Source organism: Pleurodeles waltl, chromosome 3_1 (assembly GCF_031143425.1).
Source record: "Pleurodeles waltl isolate 20211129_DDA chromosome 3_1, aPleWal1.hap1.20221129, whole genome shotgun sequence".
NCBI classification, from domain to species: domain Eukaryota; kingdom Metazoa; phylum Chordata; class Amphibia; order Caudata; family Salamandridae; genus Pleurodeles; species Pleurodeles waltl.
This window is the reverse complement of record NC_090440.1, coordinates 1,011,971,170-1,011,998,575: the sequence shown is the minus strand read 5'-3', so window position 1 is coordinate 1,011,998,575 and position 27,406 is coordinate 1,011,971,170. Positions and strand designations below refer to the sequence as shown.

The 27,406-nt window shown below is 37.6% G+C and overlaps 1 protein-coding gene across 2 annotated transcripts; it reads left to right on the top strand.

The window, feature by feature from the left end:
* The first annotated feature begins 278 nt into the window (after nucleotides 1–278).
* GCG (glucagon) lies at nucleotides 279–26,574 on the top strand. Of its 2 annotated transcripts, none has more exons than XM_069224256.1 (6): nucleotides 279–410; nucleotides 4,890–4,987; nucleotides 8,086–8,247; nucleotides 11,350–11,484; nucleotides 22,628–22,771; nucleotides 26,037–26,574. In XM_069224256.1, exons 2-6 carry the CDS (start codon nucleotides 4,890–4,892, stop codon nucleotides 26,056–26,058), a joined length of 561 nt encoding a protein of 186 aa, XP_069080357.1. In that variant the 5' UTR covers nucleotides 279–410; the 3' UTR covers nucleotides 26,059–26,574. The 2 variants fall into 2 exon arrangements, with proteins under 2 accessions (XP_069080357.1, XP_069080356.1); XM_069224255.1 differs by having other exon boundaries at nucleotides 4,887–4,987.
* Nucleotides 26,575–27,406: the final 832 nt, after the last annotated feature.

Below are 27,406 nucleotides of genomic sequence, written 5' to 3'. Positions count from 1 at the left end.
CACATCGTTCTGTAGTGATGTTTACTCACTGTGACATAGACACCTCATTTCTATCGAGTCTCCATTAAGGGCTCATTGCAAATAGAAATACAGTTCCACGGAGGAAGCCTTTCAATGTGTGCAATTGCCTGAACACATTTACCAGTCATCTGTGATGCCGAAATTAAAGAAAAAGCAGTCAGATGTAAACAGGGGTAAAGAAGTGAATCATGTTATCTGCGAAGTCAAATCAGGAAACTGTGTCAGAAATAATGCACTTCTCTCAATGCTCACTGAAGCTGAACACTATAAAAAGCTGTGTGGCTGGAGCAGGGAGACATCTCTCAGGATCAGAAGACTTTCCAAAGTTCCAGAAGGAAGAGTTGTACTCTTTCCCCCCCTACCTGAACCACCCATCACAGCTCCAGAAGGTAAGAAGTTATTTAGATATCTGTGGGAATAGTATGCAACAGGGTTTTGCTCGCATAGCCCTTTAAAGAAGTCCGATTATGGAAAGAAGTGAGGTACTTTTTTAATAATTTGCAATATATTTTTAAATAAGTGTTTAAAATTTATCTCAATGCCCTAGTGACATTAACTGAGAATCTGACCACTGGTTGTTAATAACTAAGGAGAACCTTGAATGTTTTGAGTAAATAAGATATGAACAGATTAAGGGACCAAAAATTAATAATAAAGTGCTATTACCAAAAAACCCGTTTCAAATAAGTAAAAAATATTATCGATTTTTTTCTATTGTAACATATATATTCAGCTTTAGCAGCATGAATTATCCCTCCTTAAAGAGAGCATTCATTATAAAATGAATGTGTGTTAGTGCATTCGTAAACCTACGCATATCGGATATTTCCAAAGTATATTTGATACACTATATTGTAAATGGAGATCAATGTGTGAACTCCTAGGTTTCTGCATGTTTAATCCAACTTGAATATTCGATTACCCCTATTTTCCCAAAATTGAATACGGAAACAGAATAACACGAAAACTGATCTCCACACTTTTAACATACGGATATTAAACACAAACATTTTGCACTAAGCAGTGGTATTTCATTACTCGGTTTGCTAACAGTAAAATAACTGCCTTTCTAACACTCTAGTAAAAAAATACTTAGCGTTACATGGATATTTTATTGTTTGTTTCTTCCCTGTGAAGTTCATTTGTAAAGTTTTTTACGGATTCAAAATGTATTTTACTTGTCGCATGCAGATGTCCATTGCAGGCACAACGTTTTTGCTACAAAAAAATTATCCTTGTGGCCTATCTACTTGGGCCATATCTCAAAATATTTCATGTCTTTGGTGGCAAGTCAACAACCCAAGACACTGATTGCTACGAACATCTTATACCATTTTATAATGAAAATAGATTGGAGGTGGTGCTGTTTGACAAGAACGTTTCCGCTTATTTGTTGTGTGGTTATTTCTCGCGGTGGGTGTGCGTACTATTGTTTTTTTTTTTTTTTACTGCTGTGTTTTTGTGCTACTTTCATGCATATGATTTTGTTGCAATGTAATGCAGTAATGCTGTAGTGTTTTTTATAGTGATGTACCCTTATGTATGACCTGTTGTGCATTAAATGTGTTCCTATCTCTCTTTGTATATGTTATTATTTTATGTTGTTTACTTAAAATAAGCCAACAAATACTGCGCCATTCCAGTTAAAAGCAGCACATTACTTTAAAGTTCCCATGACAAGCTACTGTTTCCACTGTCTCCTCTTTTCCACTAATTAAGGCAACAATCAGCCCAAGCCTGCAAGAGTCTAAACTTAGCGCTCACAGCGCTCGCTTTATGTGATACGGCCCGTGTCTAAAGGCAAACTCAATAGACATTCTTTCTTGGCTGCAATGCTAGATTGAGAGCTAAACAATATGTTTGCAAACCCTGAGTTATCTGGTTCATCGTTTGCACAATCCACAGTATAACCAAGCAAACGCTGTAAGTTTCGAACGAGTATTAATTGGAGTTTGATCAATATTAACGCAGACGGAGAAATGCAACGCTCTTAGTGGAAATGAAGAACAATTAATGTATCCACTTTTATCCAGTGTTAAGGGAAAAAGTGAAGCTATGAGGTAATACAAATTATTTGTTAGATTTGCAAGTGACAGGATTGTGATGAAAAATTAAATATTGCTCCTTGCGGCAATAGTGTGCTCTCAGAGCTATGTCTCTGTGGGATCGAAGTTGGACTTGAAGATCTGTTGGAATGTTGCCACACCTCCTATCCTACCTCAGCGTTTTGCTAGTCTCCATCATCCTCTGGATAGCATTTATACACACACAGACATATCTCTATATCTATCTATCTATCTATCTATCTATCTATCTATCTATCTATCTATCTATCTATCTATCTATCTATATATATATAAACATGACCCTGCACTCTCGTGGACCTTGAGCAGATTTAACCAGCTGGATATATTTTGAATGCATTTTTTAAAATAATGAGGAAAATCGCTTTTCAAATGTTGAACAAACAATGAGACTACAACTACCAGAATTCCCATCTGAGGTTAAAGGGGAGAGTAATTATCACTGCAATTGTAATCAGACTTGGCACCGTGATCAAGGCCGTAAGGGCTGAAACATGTAGGTGGAAGTATTGAAGCTGATTAATCTGTACAAGGCCCACAAAAGTGCAGCGTCATCTTATTTGTTTAACTGTGTTGAGGATTTGAGGATACTGGTCACATCCTAACACTGGCACCAGTAGTTTGGGCACGCTGTTTTAGACCTGCTTATTTGAATATACATATATATATATATATATATATATATATATATATGTATATATATATATATATATATATATATATATATGTACATACACCTGGAGTAAGATTATTGGTGTCTGTACACAAACATGGTTGTTCTGCGTTCTGTGCCTCCAACTCACCGTTGACTGTAAGCGTCATCATTCAAGCAGCTCTAACACTCTTCTAGCTTTGGTGCTTGGTACCTGAGGGGTGTCCACATTTCACTAGTTATTACTAGAAAACTCCAGCTATTTTATACTTTTAATTATGAACAAATATTAAACAACCTTCATGTCATCTGCTTCCTAATAGAAAGTACTAGCAATTTAAACAGGATCAAAGGCACAGTCGAGGATCCGTTTACTAGACTGTGATCCCCTACACTGTGCAATATTGATTGCAAAATATTCCACTTTCCTGGAGGTTTGGTGCACCTGTGAGAGCTAGTGGCTTCAGCACAGATGCAATCAGTGTACTGTAGTCTGCTTTCAAATCAGTCTACACATTTATACTTGTCTTTGTCCTCAAAGAAAGATGATGAACGATCGCGGCAGGCACTGAGTCTAGAAAGATGACTGTTGTCTCTTTCTCTGACCATCTTAACTTTACAGCATTAGTTAATTAATGTGACCATACAGGTGCAATGTTTTGACTGCATGCAAAGGTCTTTGAAATACTATGGTAGTGCTTTCTGCTGTGATCTTGTATAAATGACCTTTTTAAATATAATATTGATAAAACATAAAAAAGACGTCTGGGCTGATAAAACATATTTCCTAGTTATTCGATCTGTATGAAGTTGAACAAACAGTCTTTCTTGCTAAGTTTGAGAATCATATTTAATATAAGTGGTTGAAAAGCTAACCCTGCACGGTGCACAATCAGGGCATAATGCATGTGTTCTTTCCCTTAATAGATGGAGCTTAAAAATCAAGCTCATCTACTGAATTGCTGGGCAACTTGTAAAGGCATTCTTTAAGATTTAATTGATTAAAAGTGCCTGCTAAAATTGCAAAAATATTTAGAGAAACCAAACATGTGTATGAAGGTAAATATACACACACTCACCCATATATATGACTATATAAGTATACATAGTTTCACTTTCAATATACACTCCCTTAAAGAAACTGAATGTTCAATATCGAGTTTTCCTATCAGTGAGCAATGTATAACTGCACAGAATGAATGGGTCTTGCTTCCCAGTACTCAACTGTGTGCTATCATGGAGGTATCAACCAAAGACCTCATCATCTGTCACAATGGCATGCAATGCATCTTTGACTGTAACAGATATGGTATTTTTGATTTTAAACTTCAGTAGACTCACGCATCTGGGCACACCTAATTCATGCTTGACCACTGTTGACAGTATGACAAACATGTTTTAGGTATTTCTCAACTACTCTTAAGCAGTATTCTGATTTACTCCTAAATGAGCGCAAGTCACACTTACCCATGGAAAAACGTTTGTGAAATAGTCTCATAACAGAGCACTGGAAGGTATGTCCATCTAGGAATATCTGATGAATTTTAAAAAGATCTCTCACAAACACAGTAATGCTTGGATAACCTAAGACCTGTCACAACACTCACTAATTACAGTTTAGGAGAACATACATGTTAATGGAAGAGAGTTGCTTGGTGACTTCAGCATCCTTAAGTGTTCATAAATCTTCCTTTTCAGAATCTCTGACCTCATATCCCAAGTGCACTGGACGTTTGACATTTTCTGTGTTTGCATATCATTATTTTAATATGATATTGTATTCTTCAAATCTACTATAGGAATAGAGACTAGCAAGCAAACACAGATCCAGGATGTGCTACCTCATTAATTAAACGCAATTACAGCAAAAATGTGCCTATATGCAGCAAAAGAATGCAAACTGCAAACCTCCCGTAATACAATGTCGGATTAATTCTGTACCGCACAAAATAAACTGAACAGTTTTTAAAGCACATGGCACATCCTTCATTACACAATATGACGCAGTCAGCTTTTGTATTTTATAAATTCATCTTGTTTTATTCTACAGCTTTATTTTGCTTTTTATTTTAAACAAACCCTGATGTTTAAAAATGAAGCAACATTAAACTCTGTCCTTTTTGTCCCAGAAGATGAAGATGAAAACTATTTGCTGTGTGGCCGGTGTGCTGTTAATGTTCATACAAAGCAGTTATCAGACTCCCCTTGAAGACAAAGAAGATAAATCCAGGTTTGAATCTAACAAATTCTACCTATAAACTATTTTATGTTAATGTATCTACATGTAAGTAGGAGTATTCAAGACTCATATAAGTAGACTTTCCTCGGATCAATTGAAATATGTTTTTAATATTCACATTCTTGTTTAAAATAATTGCTTCATAAAGCACAATCATAATAATAACAAATTATTCCCGTGAATGACTTCACACCTAACTTTCAAATATACTGTATGTTTTGAAAGCAGAGTTTAACTCCTCAAACTTTACACAAATCGACTTCTTTATAAAAAGGCAGAATGAAAACAAAGATTTAATTTGTAAATAGAGCCATTTCTCTTATTTAAAAGAAAACAGTTTTTTTTAATTTCAAGACTACATCTAGTGAACTATTTTCAAGTTCTGGTCCTTCACACTTCTCAGCCTACCCCCCCCCCCCCCTCAATCCAAACATTTGTATAACCTCTTGTTCCAAAAGTTGAAAGATACATTAAAGATAATTTTTTGCATCTCAAAGTTTTATGTGAATTCTATCCCATTCTGCTGTAAAACGTTGATTTCCTCATTAAATATTTTTTAGAAATATAATTAGCCTAGATATGTATGTCTTTGCCAATACTCTTCATACTAACGAACAATTGCACTTGACTTAAAACTATGGATTGTTTTTCTCCCTTTCTTCCTGTTGAATTGCTCTCTCCTTAACTTCTGAACTCTTCATGTCGCCTCCCTTTAAATATAGCAAACTCTTGGTCGCAGAAATGCTTGCCTTATTCTCTATTGATGAATTTCTGCAGATTCCCTTACATTTCATTTTATTGATCATAACGTCTCATGCTTTTAAAGCATATCTCTGTAACCTAACAAATCTTATTCCCCTCCAGTTCTATTATGCCCACCAACAATCTGCATGAACTCCCATAATCCCCAATAACGAGTTTGCCTTACTCCTATTAATTCAATTTACCATAGAAAATAAGAGAATTGCATGGAATGGTTTCCTTGAGAACAGAAGCTACTCCCAATAACTACCAAAATTAGAATTACTGAATTAACCAGACTAGCATGCTACTCATTACACATTCTTCAACTCCTTGTCTGGGATAGGAAGTGCAATATAAATGTAAGTACAGTACAGTACAATACAACACAATACAATACTACTGCTCAACTTATCCATTCTTAACTGTTCTCTTTCATAATTAATGTCAGCTTCTCACTCTGGCAGCTGTATGTTCTGTCATCGCAATTTGTGTTAAACATTTCCTATATAAAGAATAAAGAAATACAACAAAAAAAAATACGTAAGCAAATAAGTGCTGAGGTCAGTCTGCAATGAATAACATAATGTAGACTAGTGAGTTCTGTGCAACAACATGTGAATAATGGTTGCACTGTGTACTGTCTTTTCAGGGATCAAGAATGGAACAGGGAGATTTGACAACACAGTGCATTGGCAATAGACCAATTTTTCTTAATCTTTCAGGGTTGAAAAGGCAGATATCTATTGCTTTACGTGGATAATAAATAATCTTTGATCACTAAAATTTGCAAATGCTGTAGTCTATTTGAACAAAATTGACGTATAGGCCTGAAGACTGACTGTAATTATGCTTAAGAATGTGATGAAAATATAAGATTTATGCTCACTGGTCTTAATGTGGACATTTTCGTACACATCCAGATCACAACACTTATGTGTTATGTCCTTGTTGATGGCTTTACTGTTTTTCTGTATCTCCAATTGACTAATGAAACTAAAAACCAAACCCCTTCTAAAACGCAGTCCCTAAAGGGAGAAAGGAAAGGGTGTTTTTTTGTTTTTTTAAACACAGTAGCTAATGGGTGCATTTATTAATAAAAAACCGAATGAGTGATATTTTTTGGCACAGGACCTAATGGGTGATTTTTTCAACACAGTAAAATGCCTGACTTTTATGACATGGTACCTAAAAAATAAATACATCCTTTAATACAACAGTACCTAATGTGTGACTTTTCTAACACACTACCCAATGGGTAGTTTATTTGTAACATATTTGAAATGGGTCATTTTTATGAGACACTACCTAAGGATTAAGTACATTTGTATACAAAACATGCTAGTCTGATGGGGAGTTTTGAAGCAGGTCAATATCAAAATACCCGAACAAACAATAACACATTAAACACACATTTGTTAGAAGTTTACAAATACAATAGTTCTTCACCACAATTCCAGCCCCTTATATTTAGTATGAAAGGAAAAAAACAAAAGTACTGCTGTGTGTACAGTTTAGTAAGCTTTTGCAATCCCCTATTCCTATGTAGACTGAGGGCCTGATTTAGAGTTTGGTGGAATGGCTACTCCATCACAAAAGTGATGTATATCCTGTCTGCTATATTATAAGTGTATTATATTCTATGGCACATGTAATAGCGTGGATGGGATATTGGTCACATTTGTGATGAAGGAATTTGTCCGCTGAACTCTAAATCTGGCCCTTAGATACTTGAAATTCCTAGTTCATATTGTCACTGTTATGTGAGGATGCAATTCAGACTACTAACAAGAAAATCCAATATGTGGGCACAGCAGTGAAATCCGGGATCAAGAGGAGCAGTCCCATCTTGGTGACACCGCTCTGCCCATCTCATAATCAGAACCATATTGTCTTCATGTCGCAGAATGACTATGATATTATTACTTATTACAAATGTAGATAGTCTCCAAGGACTATTTGCGGCCTGCTATTTAGATCTGAAAAACGTTATCACCATTAAGATTGTTTGCAAAAGATATAACGTGGAACAAATCGTTTTAGTTCATAATAAAAGTCACATATTAGGTATGTACCTCACAAAATAATATAAAAAATACTGCAAAATGGATTGCAAGCGAAAAGTCGCATTTATACCAATATCTCAGACTTAATGTGCCTAAATCCCTCTTTTCTGTTATAATTGCCGTGTAGCAATGTTCAGGAATATACCCGATATATGTTCAGACTGTTTAAATGTGCAATGTCTGGAAATAAACTTGATGCCTTAATTTTCAGTGTCAAGAATTTGTGCGTGGGTATTTTCCGCTAGCCCCAAATGTAATACTGTTCTGTTGTTTTGCTGAAAGATCATTCACAGCTTCTCAGAATGCTCCATTAGATGATTCCATACAGCTAAATGAAGTCAAACGCCATTCTCAAGGCACTTTCACAAGCGATTACAGCAAATATCTAGAAAACAGACGAGCTCAAGATTTTGTCCAGTGGTTAATGAGCACCAAAAGAAGCGGGTAAGTATGTTTAATATGCAACCAATTAACTATTTTAAATATATTTCATCCTCAAATTCAGGGCAAGAAGCTACAGAAGCCTAATTAGGCTGTATGGCTAAAGTAACACCTGAATGAGCGATATATAACGAAAACTACCGTAATATGGCACTTTATACTTCTGACATCAAGGGATGACAGATGGCCAAATGTTTGCAACTACTCCAAGGTGTTTGGTCGCACAATCTCAAACCCGCTGAAGTAAATCAACTTGAATAAGGAACATTATCACATTTTTTTATTTCCATATACACAATATTTAACAAAACATAAAACTCATGTAAAATTACATGATTTGCTTCCAAGCAGTTAAGCAGTAATCTATTTGTGATCACAAATAAACAAAAAGCAAAGTGACCGCTCTCTTGGCCTCATATTCCTTGCGCAGGTATTGCCCCACGTTGCTATAGCCTACAAGCCAGCAACGCAAGTAAGAATAACTTAAAATAAAAACAAAACATTAGAGCGTCGTTCAGAAATAAATGATCCTTAATGGTAGGTCTTTAAAAGCTAGAAATATAAAAGATGATTACCGTAATGACATGACATTTGAGAAATTCATCAAAAGAAATGATTGAGATTAGAAAGTTGATTTTTGTCGCATATATTTTAAATATAGAATGAAAAGGTATACCAATACAAGAATGCTTTCGAATTGACGACAGAATGATTGGATTTTTTTTCTATTTTGAACAGGTGGGGCATGATGATAGTAGTGTGTGGGGCCAAGTGGTACACGCGGGGTAAACTGCATTTTGTGTCGGGATTCAGTCCAACACTTGTTGGTCATTAGTAGGTTCAAATAACTAAACTCACATGAACGCCTGCGGAAAGCTTCATTTCGAACCTGGATTTTGCAGTGACTGTCCCTTTTAAGAAAAGTGCAGTGCCACCGTGTCCAAATGTCTACGTTTGAAATGACGGATCTGTGTGGATCACTTGTGGTTTCCTGTGGTTTCCTGTGCTTGTCTCCCCTTTTGCATAGTTATGAGACAACCACTTTTGTCTGCTTTATACATTTCTATAATTATTTTTTCTCTGCTAAAAAAGTATTGCTTGAATATTTCAATTGCCCAGCAAGAGAAGTGACTGCTTTGATAGCTGGATAGTTTGTTGTTTGTGAAAGGTCATCACACCCTAGATGACATATAGACCTGATTAAATAAATGTGATAGGTGCAATTTTACAATAGGTGCAAGACCAATAACATTGTTCTGGGACAGAACAAAGAATACATGTTATTAATCAAGGGTCCCAGCAGACCTCCAGATTGGTGCACAATTTAAAGAATTTATGTCTGGCTGGATTTATATAATAAAACCACAATCATCCCTCAGCTGAGCCTAACATACACTACAGTTTGAGTCCTCCACTTTATGCCTTTGATGGGGGTCAGAAGCCCCCAAAAGAGGTACACTTAGATGGCTGACTCTACGTTCTAGAAGGCTACAGGGTAAGTTTAGATTCTTTAGCCTTTAGCCGATGTACCTTGTGAGGAGATCTCTGCGTTTACCCGAAATTATGGAAACAATTGAACTCCCTCGTAGTTAAAGAACAACACGTTCTTGTAATGTAATGAGAAATGCAGTGGAAGCATTCAGGACAGCTCATTTGCTGTGTGTGTGTTCTCAGATTTTAAAAAATGTGTGTGTTTCTAACATTTTCAAAAATGTATTGGCTCCACACCTATATCTTTTCACCTTAGTGTTGAGTTATTGTGCCCCATCCTGTTAATGTTGTAGGGCATAGAGCAAATTAAAACTGGATTTTGCTCTTTGTGCTGACTTACAATGCTTCTATATCTATCACATACATTAAAGTAACAATAAAATTAGATGTTTAAGCACACAGTGACATAAATGGTGCACATAATAACTTGCCAAACACATCTGGCAAACATTGATTGTTGGACTAGTTATTGTAGAGAAAGAAATGCACTTTTACTGGCCTTATGCATAGTGACAAGTTCCAGACCGCAATTTGAATTACCTTGAAAGAGTTCTGTTTGAAGATTTGAGGAACTAATGACAACAGTACCAATACAACAGAAGAAAAACATATTTCCAGTGTGTGATGGCAAAGATTAAATCAGCTTTGAAGACCCTTAAGGACAGCTGAAATATATAACCAAAGAACTGCAGCTTCCTTCTCCCACGGTGGTAATGGTTGGCGTAATGCTCTACAGGAAAAGCAATACAATTTTATGACCCAAACATGACTTCTATGTGAAAGAATACATAACTTAGCAGCTCTTTGAGTGTGTACCAAAGTTTTCCACATCAACCCAATAATCTTAACTAGGACCAATGGGATTACCTCTGCGTAGCATTGTTAAGCTATGATGGCTTGAGGTGAAAAACATTTCAGATGGTTGACTAAAGAGCATCACAGATGGTCAGACTAACTCTTGGAAAGCTCAGTGAAGAGAGCTTTGAGCCCTCACAAGGTCCCCATTTTCGTATCTTTACTGAACAACGCTAACCAAACCTGGGGTGATTCTGATTTTGGCTATTACAAAAAAAAAAACTTGTGTCATGAAGTCGTCAATAGTTTTACGTGTGTGCAGTCCAATTTTATCTTGCTCTCTCCTTCTCCCTAGATTCGGTGGGCTCAAGAACAATATTATTTTTATTGTTTTTTATTTTAGCACCGTATCTCTTCAAACTCAAACATAGCTAGTGCCAGATAAAAGCTCTCATGATGAGCCTTTCATCTGAAGAAAGCTGTACCATTGCATGTAATGAATTCAAAGGATGAGATTTTAATTTGATGTTTCTTTTCCATTAACTGTCACAGCTCTCATTCAGATTAAGGTCCCCTCCATCTTTTACACCTGTGGATATCTCTTTCTTGTGAGCAAAGACTCTTTTGGGCAAAAGTTTAAAAGAGTAGTAAAATCAGCAGTACATAGAAGTTTCCTATTGTACGTGGTAGGGTGAACCATAACACCATGATAGGTAAGGTGCTAGGTAATCTAAAAATACTGTAAAAGATAAGTTCACTGGATGTAATATGAATACTGAGATGTAAAGTAATGATAGTTTCGATGTTTATTCCTTAAAGTGGTGTTGCAAGGCGCCATGCTGAATATGAGAGGCATGCAGATGGAACCCTCACCAGTGATATCAGCTCTTACCTAGAAAAGCAGGCTGCTAAGGAATTTATTGCATGGTTAGTGAATGGCAGAGGACGAAGAGAGTAAGTATCAATACACTGTAATTAGAATAATTGGAAATGTATGTTCTGTCAGAGGAAAGTACAAAAACATATTACTGTGTGCATGCCCTGTTTATGAGTAAGGATCTTCATTCTTAGTGTGTTGTGCTTCCATTACAAGAAGTGGATATTAGTAAAAGGAATCAGAAAGTTTGGGATATTTTTTGTGGATTGATTAAAATATTGTATTTTAAAAATCTGAAAATAAAGAAATAGATAGAAAACCACAGCTAAAAAAGTTTGAGGAAAAAAATTGTTGATGACAAGTATGTTTATGGAAAATATAAAATTTGGAGGGGGTAAAAAAATCCAAATTTTAATAACACTACATTTGTGAAATGTAGACCCATAAACTAAGCCCGAACTATTACTCCCTGCTTATTCCTAACCATAACCTTTTTCTTTTATAATATGCTGTTTCATAACGTTTTTATGTGACTTCTCATATCATTCTGCATGCCAACAGTTTCATGTACATTTTCCTATACCATCCCCTGCACATTCTGTTAATATAATCCTAATCCACACCCCTATCCAACTATCACTAACGCTATTTCTTTACCCTAACCCTAAGTCTTTCCCCAGTCCTAATACTAACAATTACTTCAGCCCTAACATTACACCTTTTCTTACATCATCAGTTATTTGCCTAACTCTAACTCAGCCACTTAAACATTCACTAACTACTAACTAAATTGTAAATTACACCTTTACCCCTACCCTAAACCTTAACGTTTATCTTCCCTTCTAACATATGTTACTCCAACCCTTACCAATACCCCTAAAGACATCCTAAATTTGCCACTAAAATTATCCTTCAGCTCAGATCCTGCTCCAACCACAATTCGTGTATTTGTACCACAACATTTACACTATTTTTGTATATTATATTTTTTTGCTACTTTTATAGTTTTCTTGTTTCTATGTTTTTGTTACTAAACCATTTAATTGCTATATTTTTTAAAAAGAGTTCTAATGCTACATTAACTAACAAGAAGCTACTTCCAATCACTACTGTCAGGATTGCTGCATACCTTTTCACTTTAGCTCTGACCATTACGTTACTGGTTTCCAGAAAGCTACATACAGTCACTTCAGATTGCCTTAGGATACAAAGATGTACTGCACAGATGAGATGGAAAAAGATTAACCATCTATATGATGGGGATTGTTTTTCTGACACCCTTAAACCTTAATACTTGACCAAACAATTTCAAACACTTTGAAAAAATCAGGAACCTTTTAAACAGAATCACCATTCCTAACAGGTCATACTACACAAAAGAGTATCAGGAGTTTTGTTAGGTACATTATGAAAGCATGAAAAAATGAAACTTGGTTGATAGATCATGAAATGAAAGAAACTGAGGCAGAAGATTCTCTACATAAATAACAATTGCCTGTGAGGGTTATAAGGCTCACAAGGGTCAGCAGTGGAAAAGGATTGGGGAGCAAATGATCAACCATGCTGATGCTCTAAGTAAAGGAGTTGAGAATTCAGCCTCGAACATGCATAAAGAGGTTTTTGGACACGAAGCGCCACGAAGGGTGTTCTTGTAGAAGGGCTAGAACAAAGTGAAGGCTCTCAGGTGCAGAGTGACTTGGGAATCACGTAGCGGTGGTAGCTGGCAAAGTCACAGTTTGTGAGTGGGCAGAGTATAACGTTTTTGAGGGCAGTAGGAAGAAGAGGCGATGTGCATTGCCTTGAAAATTAATGTGTTTGCACAATGTCCTTTGGGAGATGGTTGAAGACCATAGAATGAGGTGGGTCTATTGCTGAGAACTGGAGTACTGTTTACTTGAAAATGCTGGCTACATTGTACAAGGTGAGCATGAAACTGTGGACGTATGACTAGGAAGTTGCTATAGCAGTGCGCTCTTTATCAAAGGGTCATTGAGAAATTTCATCATAGAAGTAGGATCGGTCTATCATTTATTATCTGAAATGTGGTTGTAGTGTCTATGGAAAGACTCAAATTACATTCTTGAGTCACATAACACACAGCGGTACCTGACAGTGGGGTGTGGACCAAAGGACATTAAGGGAGGACATATTTAAAATAAGCACTGTGACATGACATAGAATAGTATGCCGGAAAAATAAGCACATGTTGTTTTTTAGGAAAAGGTTTATGTGAATGAAGAGCCATCTAATATCAAATTGTTCCAGAGCAGTTTCCTTTGGAAGTGTGAAATAGATGGGAGTCATCCCTGTTAATTGAAAGACAAAGATGATTGAGGTGTAAGGGGTCTTAAGAAGAGACAGCAAAACTTTTGTAGGGGTGTAGCTGGGGAGTATAGAAGAACCAGGAGGCAGTAAAAGAGTGATGAATGCTGCAGAGAGGTTAAAGAGAATAAGGATGAATGAGAGGTGGCTGAAATATGTAAATAGGATGAAGTTGGATTTGTCTGAGAAGAAGTCTACATACAGTGGGTTACATGGCAAAGTGATGGCAGAGGAGTGAGTAGGTTGCCTTAGGTGACAAAGTAAATAATCTGTAGGAAGTTGCCTCATTAGTGTGATTATAGGGTACTCCCTAGGGCTCCACCAAATAAGCAGTGGTATTACATTTGTGTATATGGATTTTTCTCTCACATATGCAGTGACTACTCATGGGCATGATGCAGCTTGGGACTGTTATGTTTTGATATTCACACTTGTAAAGAGCATTATTGCTAGTGGTCCCAAAATGTAAGTGGAAAATGGCCTGTCCTAAAGCTCTGTGCCAAAACCATGGCATGATGGGCACTTGCAACTCTGAGCACCTACAAAGATCATTTGCCAGGATGGGGTTGGAGTAATGACCATGTCCCATCAAAGAAATATGTTTGTGTATATTCCATGCCAAGGCTGAGAGATTAGGGTGAGAGACTAAGAAGCTGCTATCCTCTTTTTCAGGCTTTAGTGATGGTTCAACAGGGTTCATATAAAATAGCGCTCGACATTGTCAGCAGTGGAAAAAAAGCCTGAGTCTTTTGCTGCATGTCTTATTTTGCACCCTCAGTGTGCACTATTAGAATTCTTCTGCATTGTTTGCATTTTTCTACTTTCTGTCTGTTCATCACAGATTTCTTTATTTTGGCATTATCATAAGAAAGGAGAGACCTCCCTGGATCCTTCACAGACAAAGAAATTAAAACAGTGTAAAACAGAAGCAAAGTTTGGTTCATACCCATCATGGAGAGGTGTAAAATTTCTCTGTTTAATCCCAATTCTCATTTTCCATTTCCTATTTTGTTTCAAAATTGCTGAGAAGAAATCTGAGGAGGTGTGTGTGGGGTCTCTTTATGCCAACCTTCATAACCCTGTGTCTTGATGTTTACAAGTCATCTAAGGGACCCCATATTTAAGATTCTCTGCCTTTTATATTCCCTATTCAACCAGCCCTATGAACATTCCATGCTGGAGCATAGTTGAAAGGGAACTGCAGGTTATGGCACAGCTAGGTATGCTGGTAATAAGACAGAGATGATGCGGTTGTGGACTGACCACATTATTAGAAACATATGCCTTCTATGGCAGACTTCCAATGCTGGTTTTGAGGTAAAGTCAGAAACAATTAAAAACTAAGAGACACACTTTCAGGCCCATATCTCAGTGATTTTCCACTGTCCTCGTGTGTGAAGGGTATTTAGTGCGACTAGAACTTAAGTGGAGTCTCAAGTGAGACCAGTCAATAACTGGGTCCCAATGCTCACTTCCATCCTTCAGTGAGGACATCAGTGTCTGTCCTCTTCTCCTAGCAAAAGGGAATCAGAGAAAAGTAGCAAAGGTAAGACAAAGTAGGACCAGCAACACAAAAAAACAACAAAAGGCCAGAAAGATGTGGGCAGAAGGAGGTACTGTTAGGTTAGGTTGAGTCTGTTATTTAGGCAACAAGATGGTGAGGCTCAAAAGTCACTCAAAGCCTTGAAGATGCCTTACATCCATGCCCCGCTATGCACCAGTATATGTTAGATGAGGGGTTGGGTGAGATGGTGTATTCACCAACACATGGGTTTACGTGGATGTGTCTGTATGACTTCTTCACCCTGAAGCAAAGGAACAGTGTTCTTCTTTTCATAGCTCTTCTTCACTTCTCATTCTCCGCTAGCTCACCACAGCTCACCTCTGTTTCTGCTCTGCTAACTCCTCTATTTAGAGTGGGAATATGCCTATGCACCACCTATTTTCTCAATCTAGTTATTATCTTCCTGTTACTACTGGCTTCTTTGCTTCCTCTCTTTATCCCCAACCCAATGTTCATGCCTTATTCAGACTACTTCCAACATAGATCACAGCCCTCCTTCCCACGTCACTAGAATTGTTTTCCTCCTCCTTCAAATGTGCATAACCCCTGCACCACCCCCTCTTTCTCCACTAACCAATGTCCCCATATGCCCCTTCTGCTATTACTTTCTCTTTTTTGGTTCCCGTTCTGCTCTTGATGTCCCATTTCCTTTGCAGCTACTTTTTAAAATGCCGTGTTTATTTCAGCTATGTCCATGGTTCTGTACAATGTTTGGGCCCATTCACTCCTACTGTGCAGCCCTCTCTTACCACCCTCTGTGCCCCAAGCCACTTTGTAACGGTTTTAAACTTTCAAAGAACTTTTAATTTCTTATCATAATATTTTTTTTTCTCAATGATTGTCCGCAATACATTTTTCAAAAGTATGTTTTTTTGTGGTCTACATTTTTTTTTTGTATTTTAGAAAACACACTATTCTGTACTAATTCTTAAAGAACATGCTTTTTCCCTTGAGTTTTTTTCACTACAAACCACAATTACAACCAAATTGTTAACATCAAAGAAGGGTTGTTAATGTATAGGTCTTATATGTGCTGCAATTTGTGCGTGTTTTTAAGTTGAAATAAGAAATAGATATATGTATATACGGGCGCTGTCAAAACGTCCACTTCCTAAGTTTGCAAATAGTCCCTGAAAAAGTATGGTTAACTTAATTTTCAGCTCCGTGTTTTGTCTTTGTGATATAACATACAGCATATATTCATTATAGGGCCTACAGTCTATTGCTCTATATTCTCGAGCTAATGAATTAATTCACATATGTATGCCTTTTAGATGGCAGTAAATAGTGGATTTATACTATATCAAGTAATTACTTGGCACGTGCCTAGTTAATACAGTGCTCCATAAACATTGACTTTATGTTCACCATGCGTAGAACTCTCTAGTTTTCTTGATGTCTTTTTCCGAGAAGAGAGTTTTAAAACAATTAGGAAGCATCATCTTTGATAGCGAGTTCTATAAGCTACACAGCATCAGTGAGTGGAACACTTAGTTTACGTTTTACTTTCATCTTCCTGGGAGCCTCCAGTATATGATTTGTAGAAGAATGGTAGAATTGAGCACTCATGAATATATAATTAAAGCTTTTCGAGCTAGAAAAAAAACAGTGATAACATCAAGGGAACCTCTACTAATGCTTTATCCCGAGAGCTACAGCTCATTCGTGTGAGTAGATAAGAGCGGACACGATCTTCTCAGGAGGTTAGCTTAGTGCCTTGTTGAAACATGGAGGATGTATTATGCACGAACATGAATGCCACAGAACCACCCAACACTGCACAAAACAGTGGTTGGATACCGGCCTAAGAAAGGTACACGGCTGGTGCTCTGCATATCTGGAAACATGCATCAATCAGGTTAAGGAATCAGTACAACCCATTAATTCCCGTGCAGTGCCAAGTCATGTTTACCAAATGTAGTGAAATCGTGGCGATCCCAATAATGTTACCAATAATTTGTTTATTTTGTTCAGTGTTCTATCTGTATTAGAATTTAGGGACAATTTATTCAGGGAGCACGGGAGTTTTCCCCCTGCAAAACGTCCGTTGACAGCAAGGGCTGAAGCTTGTAGTTTGTTGAAAAAACATGTCAAAAGGGCACATTTCTAACAAGCCTCTGCTGTGAAAAAATGAGAAAAAAGAGAACAGTGGGCTTCTTCTAGCAAATACCTCATCCCACTCAGAGCCTTTCAGCACTAGAAAAATCCTTCACTTTGATTGCACTGAGAACCCACGTTTAGACTCCATTTGAGAACCTTTACTGAATATACCCACACATAAATCTCTCTCTGCATGTATCAGGCACAAGGTATCTCTTTATCGCCTTCAGTCTTATGAGGCTTTTGAGCTATGAATTTATCGATCAACTCAGGTAGTCTTTGCAGTTGTTCCCCAAAAGCTATTTGTCTACTGGCTACTCCAGCTTGCACTGCTTCTTATCAAAAAACCTCTAAGAGTAACTTTGATCCAAAAGAAATCTCTAAGTGTAACTTTGATCATCAAGCTCACCAAACGCACAATTCTTTTTAGTACACTCATAACTCAGTCTCATACTGTTAACAAAACTCAATTAGACCTTTGCAATCTGGAATTTAATTTCAAATGGCTTAATCTGTTTGCATTTCCTTTTCCTCGTTTCTACTCGATGCATATTTCATGATTTGTAGAGAATACATTCTAACGACCTTGGCTTGCGCATCAAAGCCTTTATTTCTGTATTACATTCTGAATATTTCATACTTGCTTGCTACAGCACAGCTATAACAGTTAAGAATTCACTTTCCACTGCATCATCGGGAGATGGTCTTGCTTTAGCTTTATCCATTTCCTTAGGCCCAGCTTTACAATAGTTTGTACAACTACTGCTCATTTAGTCATGTGGATTTTTTAAACCGCTCATCATACTGTTAGTGAATGGAGATTTGGTCTCCATAGCAGTGCACACCATTCCAGACAAGGTCTCCTCAGCAAGCTACACATCTATTATACAAACTGTACATTTCTGTTGATAATAACACATTACATCCATCACATTTCTATAAGAAAGTTTACCACTGTTTAGCATATATGAGTTAATCTGATATTTAGCCATGTTGTCTCTGTTTAAATAACTTGAAGTGGTCAAATCCTAATATGCTTTCGTGCAGCTAATGCCTTCTTTTCATTACCTGGTGCTTTACTGGAATGAATATAGCTTCTCAAATTGAGTCACTCCTCCAACATTTGTAAATCACACCATTTTCTCTCCACTCTCCGTCTTGTACGTATCCTATGAAGGCTAAATAAGGCATATCTTCCATAAACATTACAGAAGTACAGTTCAGCAAATCTCCCACCCGCATTAGTAACCGTAATCTTGTGTGGAGAAAATTCACCTGGTTTAAAGACATAGAAGAGCACTGGCACATTTACTGAAGTAGATCTCATTGTTTGATCGGACTACTTCATTTCTCTGGTCACTGTCATTTGACATAAATGTGATTTTGGGGATTTCAAACTCTTTTGTGAAATCACAGTGCTTTCAATATTGCATTCTAAATGAGACCATTGAAATGTTGAGAGCTCCACTAAAGACACTAAGGGCCTGATTTAGATCTTGGCGGTAACAGCTCTGCCACAACTTTTCTGATGGAAAACATGTTCACTGGCCTGGCGGTCTGACCCCTTGATTTAGATATTTGTGGACCCATAGACTAAAGACCACCCAAGCCCTGCCTACTCTGCCAAGACTTCTTATCTGCGTCAATGGTGCCATTGAAATTAATGGCTGGCACAAGGGCTCCAGCCACCTCCTAGCGCCTGTGCAGATTTGGAGGTGCCATACCTTACTCTGTGGTGGTACGACCGCCACACCCAAGTGGGTGGATTGGGGGGGAAATGAGGTAAAAACCTACCTTTTTCCTGATTTCACTTCTGTTTTTGACTGGACACGACTGGACAACACCTTCTGTCGCTGCTGCCACTGCGCAACGGAGCAAACACAACCACCCCATTGCCAGACACAAAGGTAGGGAACCTGCATTACATGTGTCTGTTGTGTGGTCACTGCACATGAGCTCCGGACCAGTGCAGTCACATACATGTCACAGATTTCTTTTTAAATTGCTGTGGCATGAATATGTCAGAGAAACAATGGTGTTCAACATGGATAGGGACACATTGGTTCAAGATTCATATGACACACTTTCCCAAATGAATACTGGCACCATAATGATGTTACAATTACACTTGTCAACTGTGTCCCAGTATGCACATTACAAGGGAACCTTTAACAAGGGAGTGGGACTGTAATTGCGGGTAGAGCCCAGCTACAAAGGAACATTCGGCCACTAGAGGGCAGAATGTTCCAATAAATAAAACAAAGTCCTCACCGAGCCAGAGGGGATTAAAATCCCACCTGGCTCGGTGAGGTCTTTGTTCACAGCAACAAAGTGGATTGTTGCTACTCTGGACTTTTACCAGCCAGTAAAAGCCCAGAGCACTCCATTGTCTCCAATGGAGCTCCCAACATTCAAATGTTCTAATAATATATGAAGATGTCATGTTTCTGTCAATTCATGTTCATTTATTCCATTCATTCTTCCACCACGGGCATTTGTCTGATTTAACCTGCAAGTGGCAGTTTCCTTGTTTCACCCTTTTTTGTTGAATGGGATTCAATACACCTTTCTCCACTCTTTTAAAGCTTTTATATGATTTGAAAGTAGTAGGATTCAGTATATCTATAAATGCCACTATTTCACTATTTTCTGTCTGTTCCTTTTTTATATACACACTTTGTTTATCTTTGATCCTGCTAACAGAAACCTACAATCTATTACTGTGTAACCTCCCTCATTGAGTACCACTGTGAGTACTGAACAAATTTATGTATTCAACCATTTAGCCCTTAAATTGACTTACACCGCAACTGCATCTCCTCCCTCTTCTATCAGGGATTTCTCCCATTTTGACTTTGTTACATGTCTCTACATTGCTTTCTACCTTTTTTCATGGATTTGGCAATGGAAGGAACATTATCTTGCAGGGTATGAAGGTGGATAGCGGTTAAAGTATTTTAGCCAGTGATTCATTCTTTAGCATAGGCAGAGCAGGAGGCAAGTCAATTAACCTGGAAAGATTAGAAGATGAACCAGGTATGGGATTTAGAATGGTGGAGGGTCTATTTACTGAGTATGAAGAATTGTCAGCTCAAACCAGATTCAGCAGGTCAAGCTAAGAGGCAACGGACTTAAAATAGATTTTAAAATATAACTGAGCCGGATAGGCACACAATCATGTGATGGCTCCTGCAAGGAAAAGGGATCCATGGATGAAAGCTGAACAAATGTTTGGGTGGAAACACTGGTTGAATGATCAAGAAGACTTTGGTGGGAAGAAGTTGAAGCACCTGTGTTCTGTGGTTCTGGTAATTTTGCATGACCTAAAAGGAAACGTGAAACATGGATGCAGGTCAAGCCAACAATTATCAGCTCGGAAATATCAATCTCTCAGCTTGAATGCATCAGGCACTTCTTAGGTGGAAAGCTCCATCAGGGCGAAGGGGCTTATTATTATTTATTATCAGTTATTTTTAACAGCATTCTACTGAACCCTTATCCCAAACAGATGCTGGGCGCTGTAGACTGTATCTCAGTCATGTGAATGGCATATCGAATGGGATTTCATAGATAAGGGCAGAAGAGGCAAAAGCCCTTGTAGATTACTTTGCATTACTATGCTGTACTATATCAAACAAGGAAATAGACTTGTTTCCTGTGGTTGTGGACCCCGATTGGTTTGACATCTGAGATTCTGAATCAAGTGACCAAATTGTGTAAGTTGTTGTAGCTTTGACATTTAAAAAATTATTAGGGCAGTTTTTTAAGACATTATCCATGTAAAGTTTTTCAGGACTCTTTGATTATTTGAAACCTGCATCCTCAGCATATAGATTTGTGGAAGCAAATTCCACCAAAAGCCGGGCTTCAAGGCTGTTACACATCCAGATTGTTCTGTGGAACAGGTCAACAAATTAGTTTCCAGAATTCGAAAATCCAATATTCCTTGTGACAAGAAGCAGGAGGTCTTCTTGCAGGAGTCAGAGAGACCCCCTTACTTTTCTGGATCTACACTGGTTCAAAGGTCTTGTACTCCAACTAACAATGTTTTAAGTTAATGAGTAACACGCCATTGATAGGTGCCACATACATTGCTCCCACCATTACTACAGTACGATGAAGTAATTGCCATATTTGGGGGTCTAGTAGAACCGAAATTCTACCCGACGAAAATGCAAAACAAAATCCAACATGGCACAGGATATCCTGTAAGGTAAATGGCCATTTCGTTCCCTCCCACTCCTAAATCAGTTAAATCCATCACATTACAAATGCATTCCATTACCTTCTCCTGGCAATATCCTAGAATGTCCCACAGAGCACAAATTTGTCTGTCACAGTCCCCCTTCTAAGGCAAGCTAATTCATAGAATGTCCTTTCATTGTCAAAGTCCCAGTCACATAGGTTGAGTGTACCACTCTCATTCTTCCTTGTTATTGTGTTTGTGTCCCATCAAAGCTTGGACCTAGCAGATAGCTGATGTCGAAAATTAAAACACATGAGAAGGTGTGAAGTTCTATAGTTTACTTAACCTAGCACACAGTATTTCATGTCTTACATGTATCAAAACTGAACTAGATAGTTGACATATGAATGTAGATTTGACCATTTCATTCCTAATTCCATTAATGCTATAGGTAACACATTGATTGCTTTTCCCAAATTATGGCTCCAAATAATAGTTATTGTACATTCATCTGAGAAAATGTGATTTATGCAGCACAGCTGCACTGTCAAGGTCCATAAGCCCTATACAAGTCATTGCATGGATACTCCATAATGCTCTAACTACACATCCTTCTTATAAATGTGCAGAGGCCAGTCTGTTAACACTCAAGTAAATCAAGGAAGTATAACCCTTGTGTCATATTATTGAAGAAAGATGATTACATTGTTGCAACTTTATGTCTGGAACACAACATTACTTATCAAGAAATAAGAGAACGCTTGAAGGTATGAGATGTACTGAGAATGAGTTGTTCAACAATCACTTCTGACTGGGATTAATTGTATGATATGTTGCTGTTTATTGGAATAGAATCAGAGATATCTAAGAACAGTGGTTGAGGGCAAACACACAGGAGGGCATTTAAATGTCTTCATTTGGTCTTTATCCTCAGAAGATATTTTGTATAACTGTATTAATCTAATTTCTTTAGGCCATTGTTTGAAAGTATGTTATGGCCCTTAGCACTATATGATGAAATTTCTGATGAAATTTCAACTTTCTAAAGTTTCCCAGAAGAAAATACTGTATCAGAAGACATCGGCAGAAGACATGCTGATGGCAGCTTTACAAGCGATATCAATAAAGTTCTGGATACACTTGCTGCAAAGGAATTCTTAAATTGGTTAATCAACACAAAAGTTACTGAGAGGTATGAATATTGATTCCATTTTTATATGTGTCATTTAAAATTCTCAAGATGTGAGCATCCAGGAATTGCAATAATAGTCTTCTAAAACTGAAGAAATTAGGATGGAGGGCTACATCTAACCTAAGCAGGCACCTTTCAGGGTCTGCATAGTTACTGGTTACTATTAATCACAACATCTAACTTGTATGACATATCCTTCACTAGCCTCACTCTTTGGTTGTGTTGCTTATTATGCGCCAAGAGCAAACATCTGAATGCTAATATCCTCATCAGCCATATCAAACTCCACATAATTTTCAGCAGTTTCTAATGGTCATAGGCCAGCAGATTAACCAAATCATTGTGCTCTTCAATAACTTTGTTATGAAGTCACAGCTGTGCCTGCTGCACAATCTATCTTTTCCACTCGTCCTATGACTCAAAGTTCTCACAATCCATGAGCTGTATCGAGATGCATGTTGCTTTCAAGTTTGAAAAGAAAACTTTAAGAAGTGAATTAATTTAATACATTGGAATACAATGGTGGAATTATCTTCCGTTTAATATTATACAAGGCACCAGCTTTGGCAATTTTCAGACACATCTTTAATAGTTGCTCTTTTGCAGCCATTTCCTTTCTGATTTATTGTCCTGATGCCTGGATAACCCACCATTTATGACACCTGAGAAATCGGTTAGTCTTAACTTGATTCATCACTGGTATCTTTACTCTACCTGATAGCAGTTTTCTTCAATTCGGGCGTGTGACAGTGTAAATTATGTCATGTGAGAACATTAACACCTCATGCTTAAAAGGTAAAAAAAGGGAGTACAAAACTACAGAGATATAACATTTATTTCAAAATAAAACAAAATGCTGTTAAAAGAACATTATCACTTTCAAATTAAAACACTCCCAGCTGCCACACCTTTATAAAAAAGATGATGTATATCTTACAAACCCTCAAATAAACAAAGGCACTTGAATAAAAGAATACCATTAGCTTAGAAAAATATCTCATCATAACTTAGTCCATGGGTTCAACAACGCTAAAAGGGTGCAGGTCTAGCCTTGAGACAGATTGGATAGCTATCTTCATTTATTCTGAGATATCCAATGGTGAACTTATTAGAAACTGATGATGGATGCTACCAGATAGATGCCTGCTGATTATAGTTTCCATTTGGTTCAATTTCATCATGCAAAACATCACTGACAAAGATGGTTTTTGAAGTTGAAACTAGGTGAAAAATTATTTGTGAAATGAGAATGCCACTTTGGATTGATTTTAGACATGTGAAATTTGAGAAGAAATATATAAAATGTAATTTTGTATTCAATATTTTGTATACCTTACTGGTATAATAATATAGAATGCCAAAAAGTGATAGATATCATGCTTTAATTAATCTCAGCCACTAGTAATTACTCAGGCTGCATCCCAGTTCATCATTGTCTCACCCACCATACAACCTCAGATGAGACCCAGCAATATGAAAATCAGTCTTGGTCCACCTCTGATAAGAACAGTCCAGCTCAGACTGCTAATTCAGGTGCTTTCAGACCTGGATCACAAACAACCCAAGATCAATTTTAGCATATTTGGGCCTCTTCAAAGGGATCCAGCTTGGCTCCAATGGCACAGTGAGCTTGGGATCCATGTCTGGGCATACATGTCGCTCTTATAGTGTCAGAAAGAAGAGTACAAAAAAGTGATTAATCTCAGCCATTATCACCACTGATATTAAGGTTTCTGGTAAGCTTTGTGCCTTCATTTGATTTGGGTTCAGAACAGTACCCCAAATATGAGAAGCTGCTTGTTGAATGTTTTAAGAATGATAACTCATTACTGACTAGTTTTAGCTTTAGAAGAACAAACTTAATCTTTCGGTCATGCAGTGCTTCGTTTCAGCAGTGGTTTCCGGTGCGGGTCACCAACACCTATTTTTAGGGCCAGCACTTAGTTTTCTGCATCTGGCATTTACTGTGATCAAAAGACACATATAGGAAAGGCAACGAAGAGGAACGTGAAAAAGCCTCACAAAGGGAGAAAGCAGGAAGCCGCAAGAGAGAGCTGAAGGCTGAAGGTAAATGTTTTAAAGAGGCCCGGGATGACTTTATGCTTACGCTGCCTCAGCATTCAGTGCTCACATATTGAAACGCAGTAGCCGCATGTTTCAAAGGAGAGCTTTGGGGACCATCATGTTTTTATTTACAAATTAACCACAGAGGTCGTGTATATGAGAAGTCAAAGTTCCATAAAGGGGAAGTGGCTGATAGCATCAATTGTTATTCTAGACAAATACCACCATATTTCTGTACAGAGAATAACTGAATTTGCACGGACCTCGTCCGACAATAGATCAGTGAAAAATCCATTGTTATCTGCCTTATGCTCTGGCAAAACACAATAAGGAACCACCTAGAAAATCCAACTTAAATATGGTGAGGTTATAAGACTAGAATAGAATAAATGAACCTGGATGAGTTCGCATTAGTTCCCATATGCCATAAAACACTTCCATCAGTGGGAGATTAAGAGGATATGGTAGGTAAGGCACAACCTTCCTTGTACTTAAATCTGAAAGGGTTAATAAGAAAGATCAAATCAGTAAAAGCATCAAGCAAACTAGGAGGCTGTTCCCAGTGAGCTGATATTCTAAGATAAATCTTAGTGAAAGGACTGGTTATATTTTATTGGAAAAGATTTGTTTAAAACTCTAAACTGAGAGAAACTGCTGTCTCTCAGAGTAAGATGAAAACTGATAGTTAGTTTAGCATGCAGGAGGTGAATTGTTATTGAATGTTTCTGCCACCAGTCTCCTTATTCAATTGCAAGATCTGTTAATACAACGGTCGCATTCATATCTGTTGGTATAAATTCAGATCCACAGATCTGTATGTTGAGGACTGTTGCGGACAACCTCTCTCTCTAGATAGACAGGTGTGTCTATATTCATTTGACTTTCAATCATACAAGTACAATAGGATTGCACATAATATGGTCTGCAGTCTGTGAAAACATGACTATGATTCCAAAACAGAGAGTACATTTGAATTAAATTTCACAGAACATGTATATGACAGAGAACTGTTAGCCAAATAAAAAATCTGCAGATCATGTATTCTAGTGTGGGCAGGGTTGAGTTAGTGTCAGTAACACATTATTAGCACCAAGACACAATTTCGTTTGTAGTTTGTGTTGTGTATATGGATGGACGTCTTTGGCAAGAATGTCCCTAGCTGATGAACCACATGGCTGTTATCACTGGTTTTGTTTTTCAGGGACCTCTTGGGCGAATACTAGTCAAGGAAGAACCGAGATGCTCAGATCCACTCTGCTACACGGAATCCCGGCCACTTTTGAACTTTGAAATTTGTGTTCTGTAACTTACAGCGGGTGTAATGTTAAAGCCACACAGTATCGCTTTGCATGCAAGGAAATGAATCTAACTGTGCTGTAGTGTTGTGTTGCCAAAGGATTGTGAACGGAAAAAAAGACTATTATCCAAAGAACAGCAGAAGTCAGAGGTTTAAAAACATGAGTTCCAGGTCCACAGATTTCCTTTCATTGAGAAGGAAAGAAAGGAAAACAAAAAAAAATCACCCTCTGTTTACATTTAGTGATGAAATTATTTTTCTATTGAACTTGCTTTGTACATACAAATGGTTTCACTCATGCCATGGTTCATTATTGGCCTAGTATTAGGGCCTACGATTGGCACGCCCCGAAGAAGAAAGTCTCTGTTTTAGAGAACTGATATGAAAATGCAAAGCTTTCAGGATCTTAAACAACAGCCTTAAATAAACATTTTGAAGCTTCTTTCACATTGTCGTTTTTCCCCCGATATGTACAAATAAAATGTGTTGATCTCCCACGAGAAGGTTGCGTGTTGGTTCGGAACTGGACAGCACAAGACTTTACTCACCTGCTTGGACCCCCTCAACACTCTACTCTCACTGCATGCTGCATAGGTCTGTCCGGCAAAAAACATAAATAAATGCATTCAATATTCCAAAAGACAGCCTAATTGTCAGTTCTAAATTTGAATAAGCCGAAATCTGCTTGAATGATCGAAGCAATGTACAGTAAGTTGGGGGGAGTGGAGTCTCTTTTTCTGCATTCTGTATGTAAGTGTTGGGATGTGTTCAGTTTATCCAATTTCGCTTAAGCACCTATTAAGTTTGAACTACGGCTTTATTAAGCAGAGATGTGCATTTTCAAGACATCCTTGGATATCTGAACTCGGGGGAAAAAAAGTGTGTATGTGTGTTTGTGTGTTCTCGGGTCTTCCAATGCATAGCCTCCATATTCCCTTACAAGATGGTGCTAATGACGGAAGAAGTAAAAAAATGTATGTTGACACCTGCCTTCAATCCAGCATTCCATTCTGCAACAGATTTTTTAATGTGAGTTTTCTGGCATTCAGGTTATTTACATTATGAATGTAATGTGGCTGCAGGAAGTTGTTAACGTTTTAACAGTAAGGTGACATGTGACACAATCACATTAAATATGACTATCTAGCTAGTAGGATAAGGACTCGTTGTAGTGGGCCGTTAAAGATGGTGGCAGTAGAACAATTTTCAAAATCAATTCTAAGAATAGGTAAGGGGCTTTTAAGAGAGAAAGGATCCTAGCTTTCTCAAGAAGG

Bases quoted from the DNA above. Each gene is read 5' to 3' on its own strand.
- GCG (XM_069224256.1), top strand. From the start codon at position 4,890: ATGAAGATGAAAACTATTTGCTGTGTGGCCGGTGTGCTGTTAATGTTC. The intron at 8,248-11,349 runs GTAAGTATGTTT...TATTCCTTAAAG, and splicing joins ATGAGCACCAAAAGAAGCGG to TGGTGTTGCAAGGCGCCATG. The intron at 11,485-22,627 runs GTAAGTATCAAT...AACTTTCTAAAG, and splicing joins AATGGCAGAGGACGAAGAGA to TTTCCCAGAAGAAAATACTG.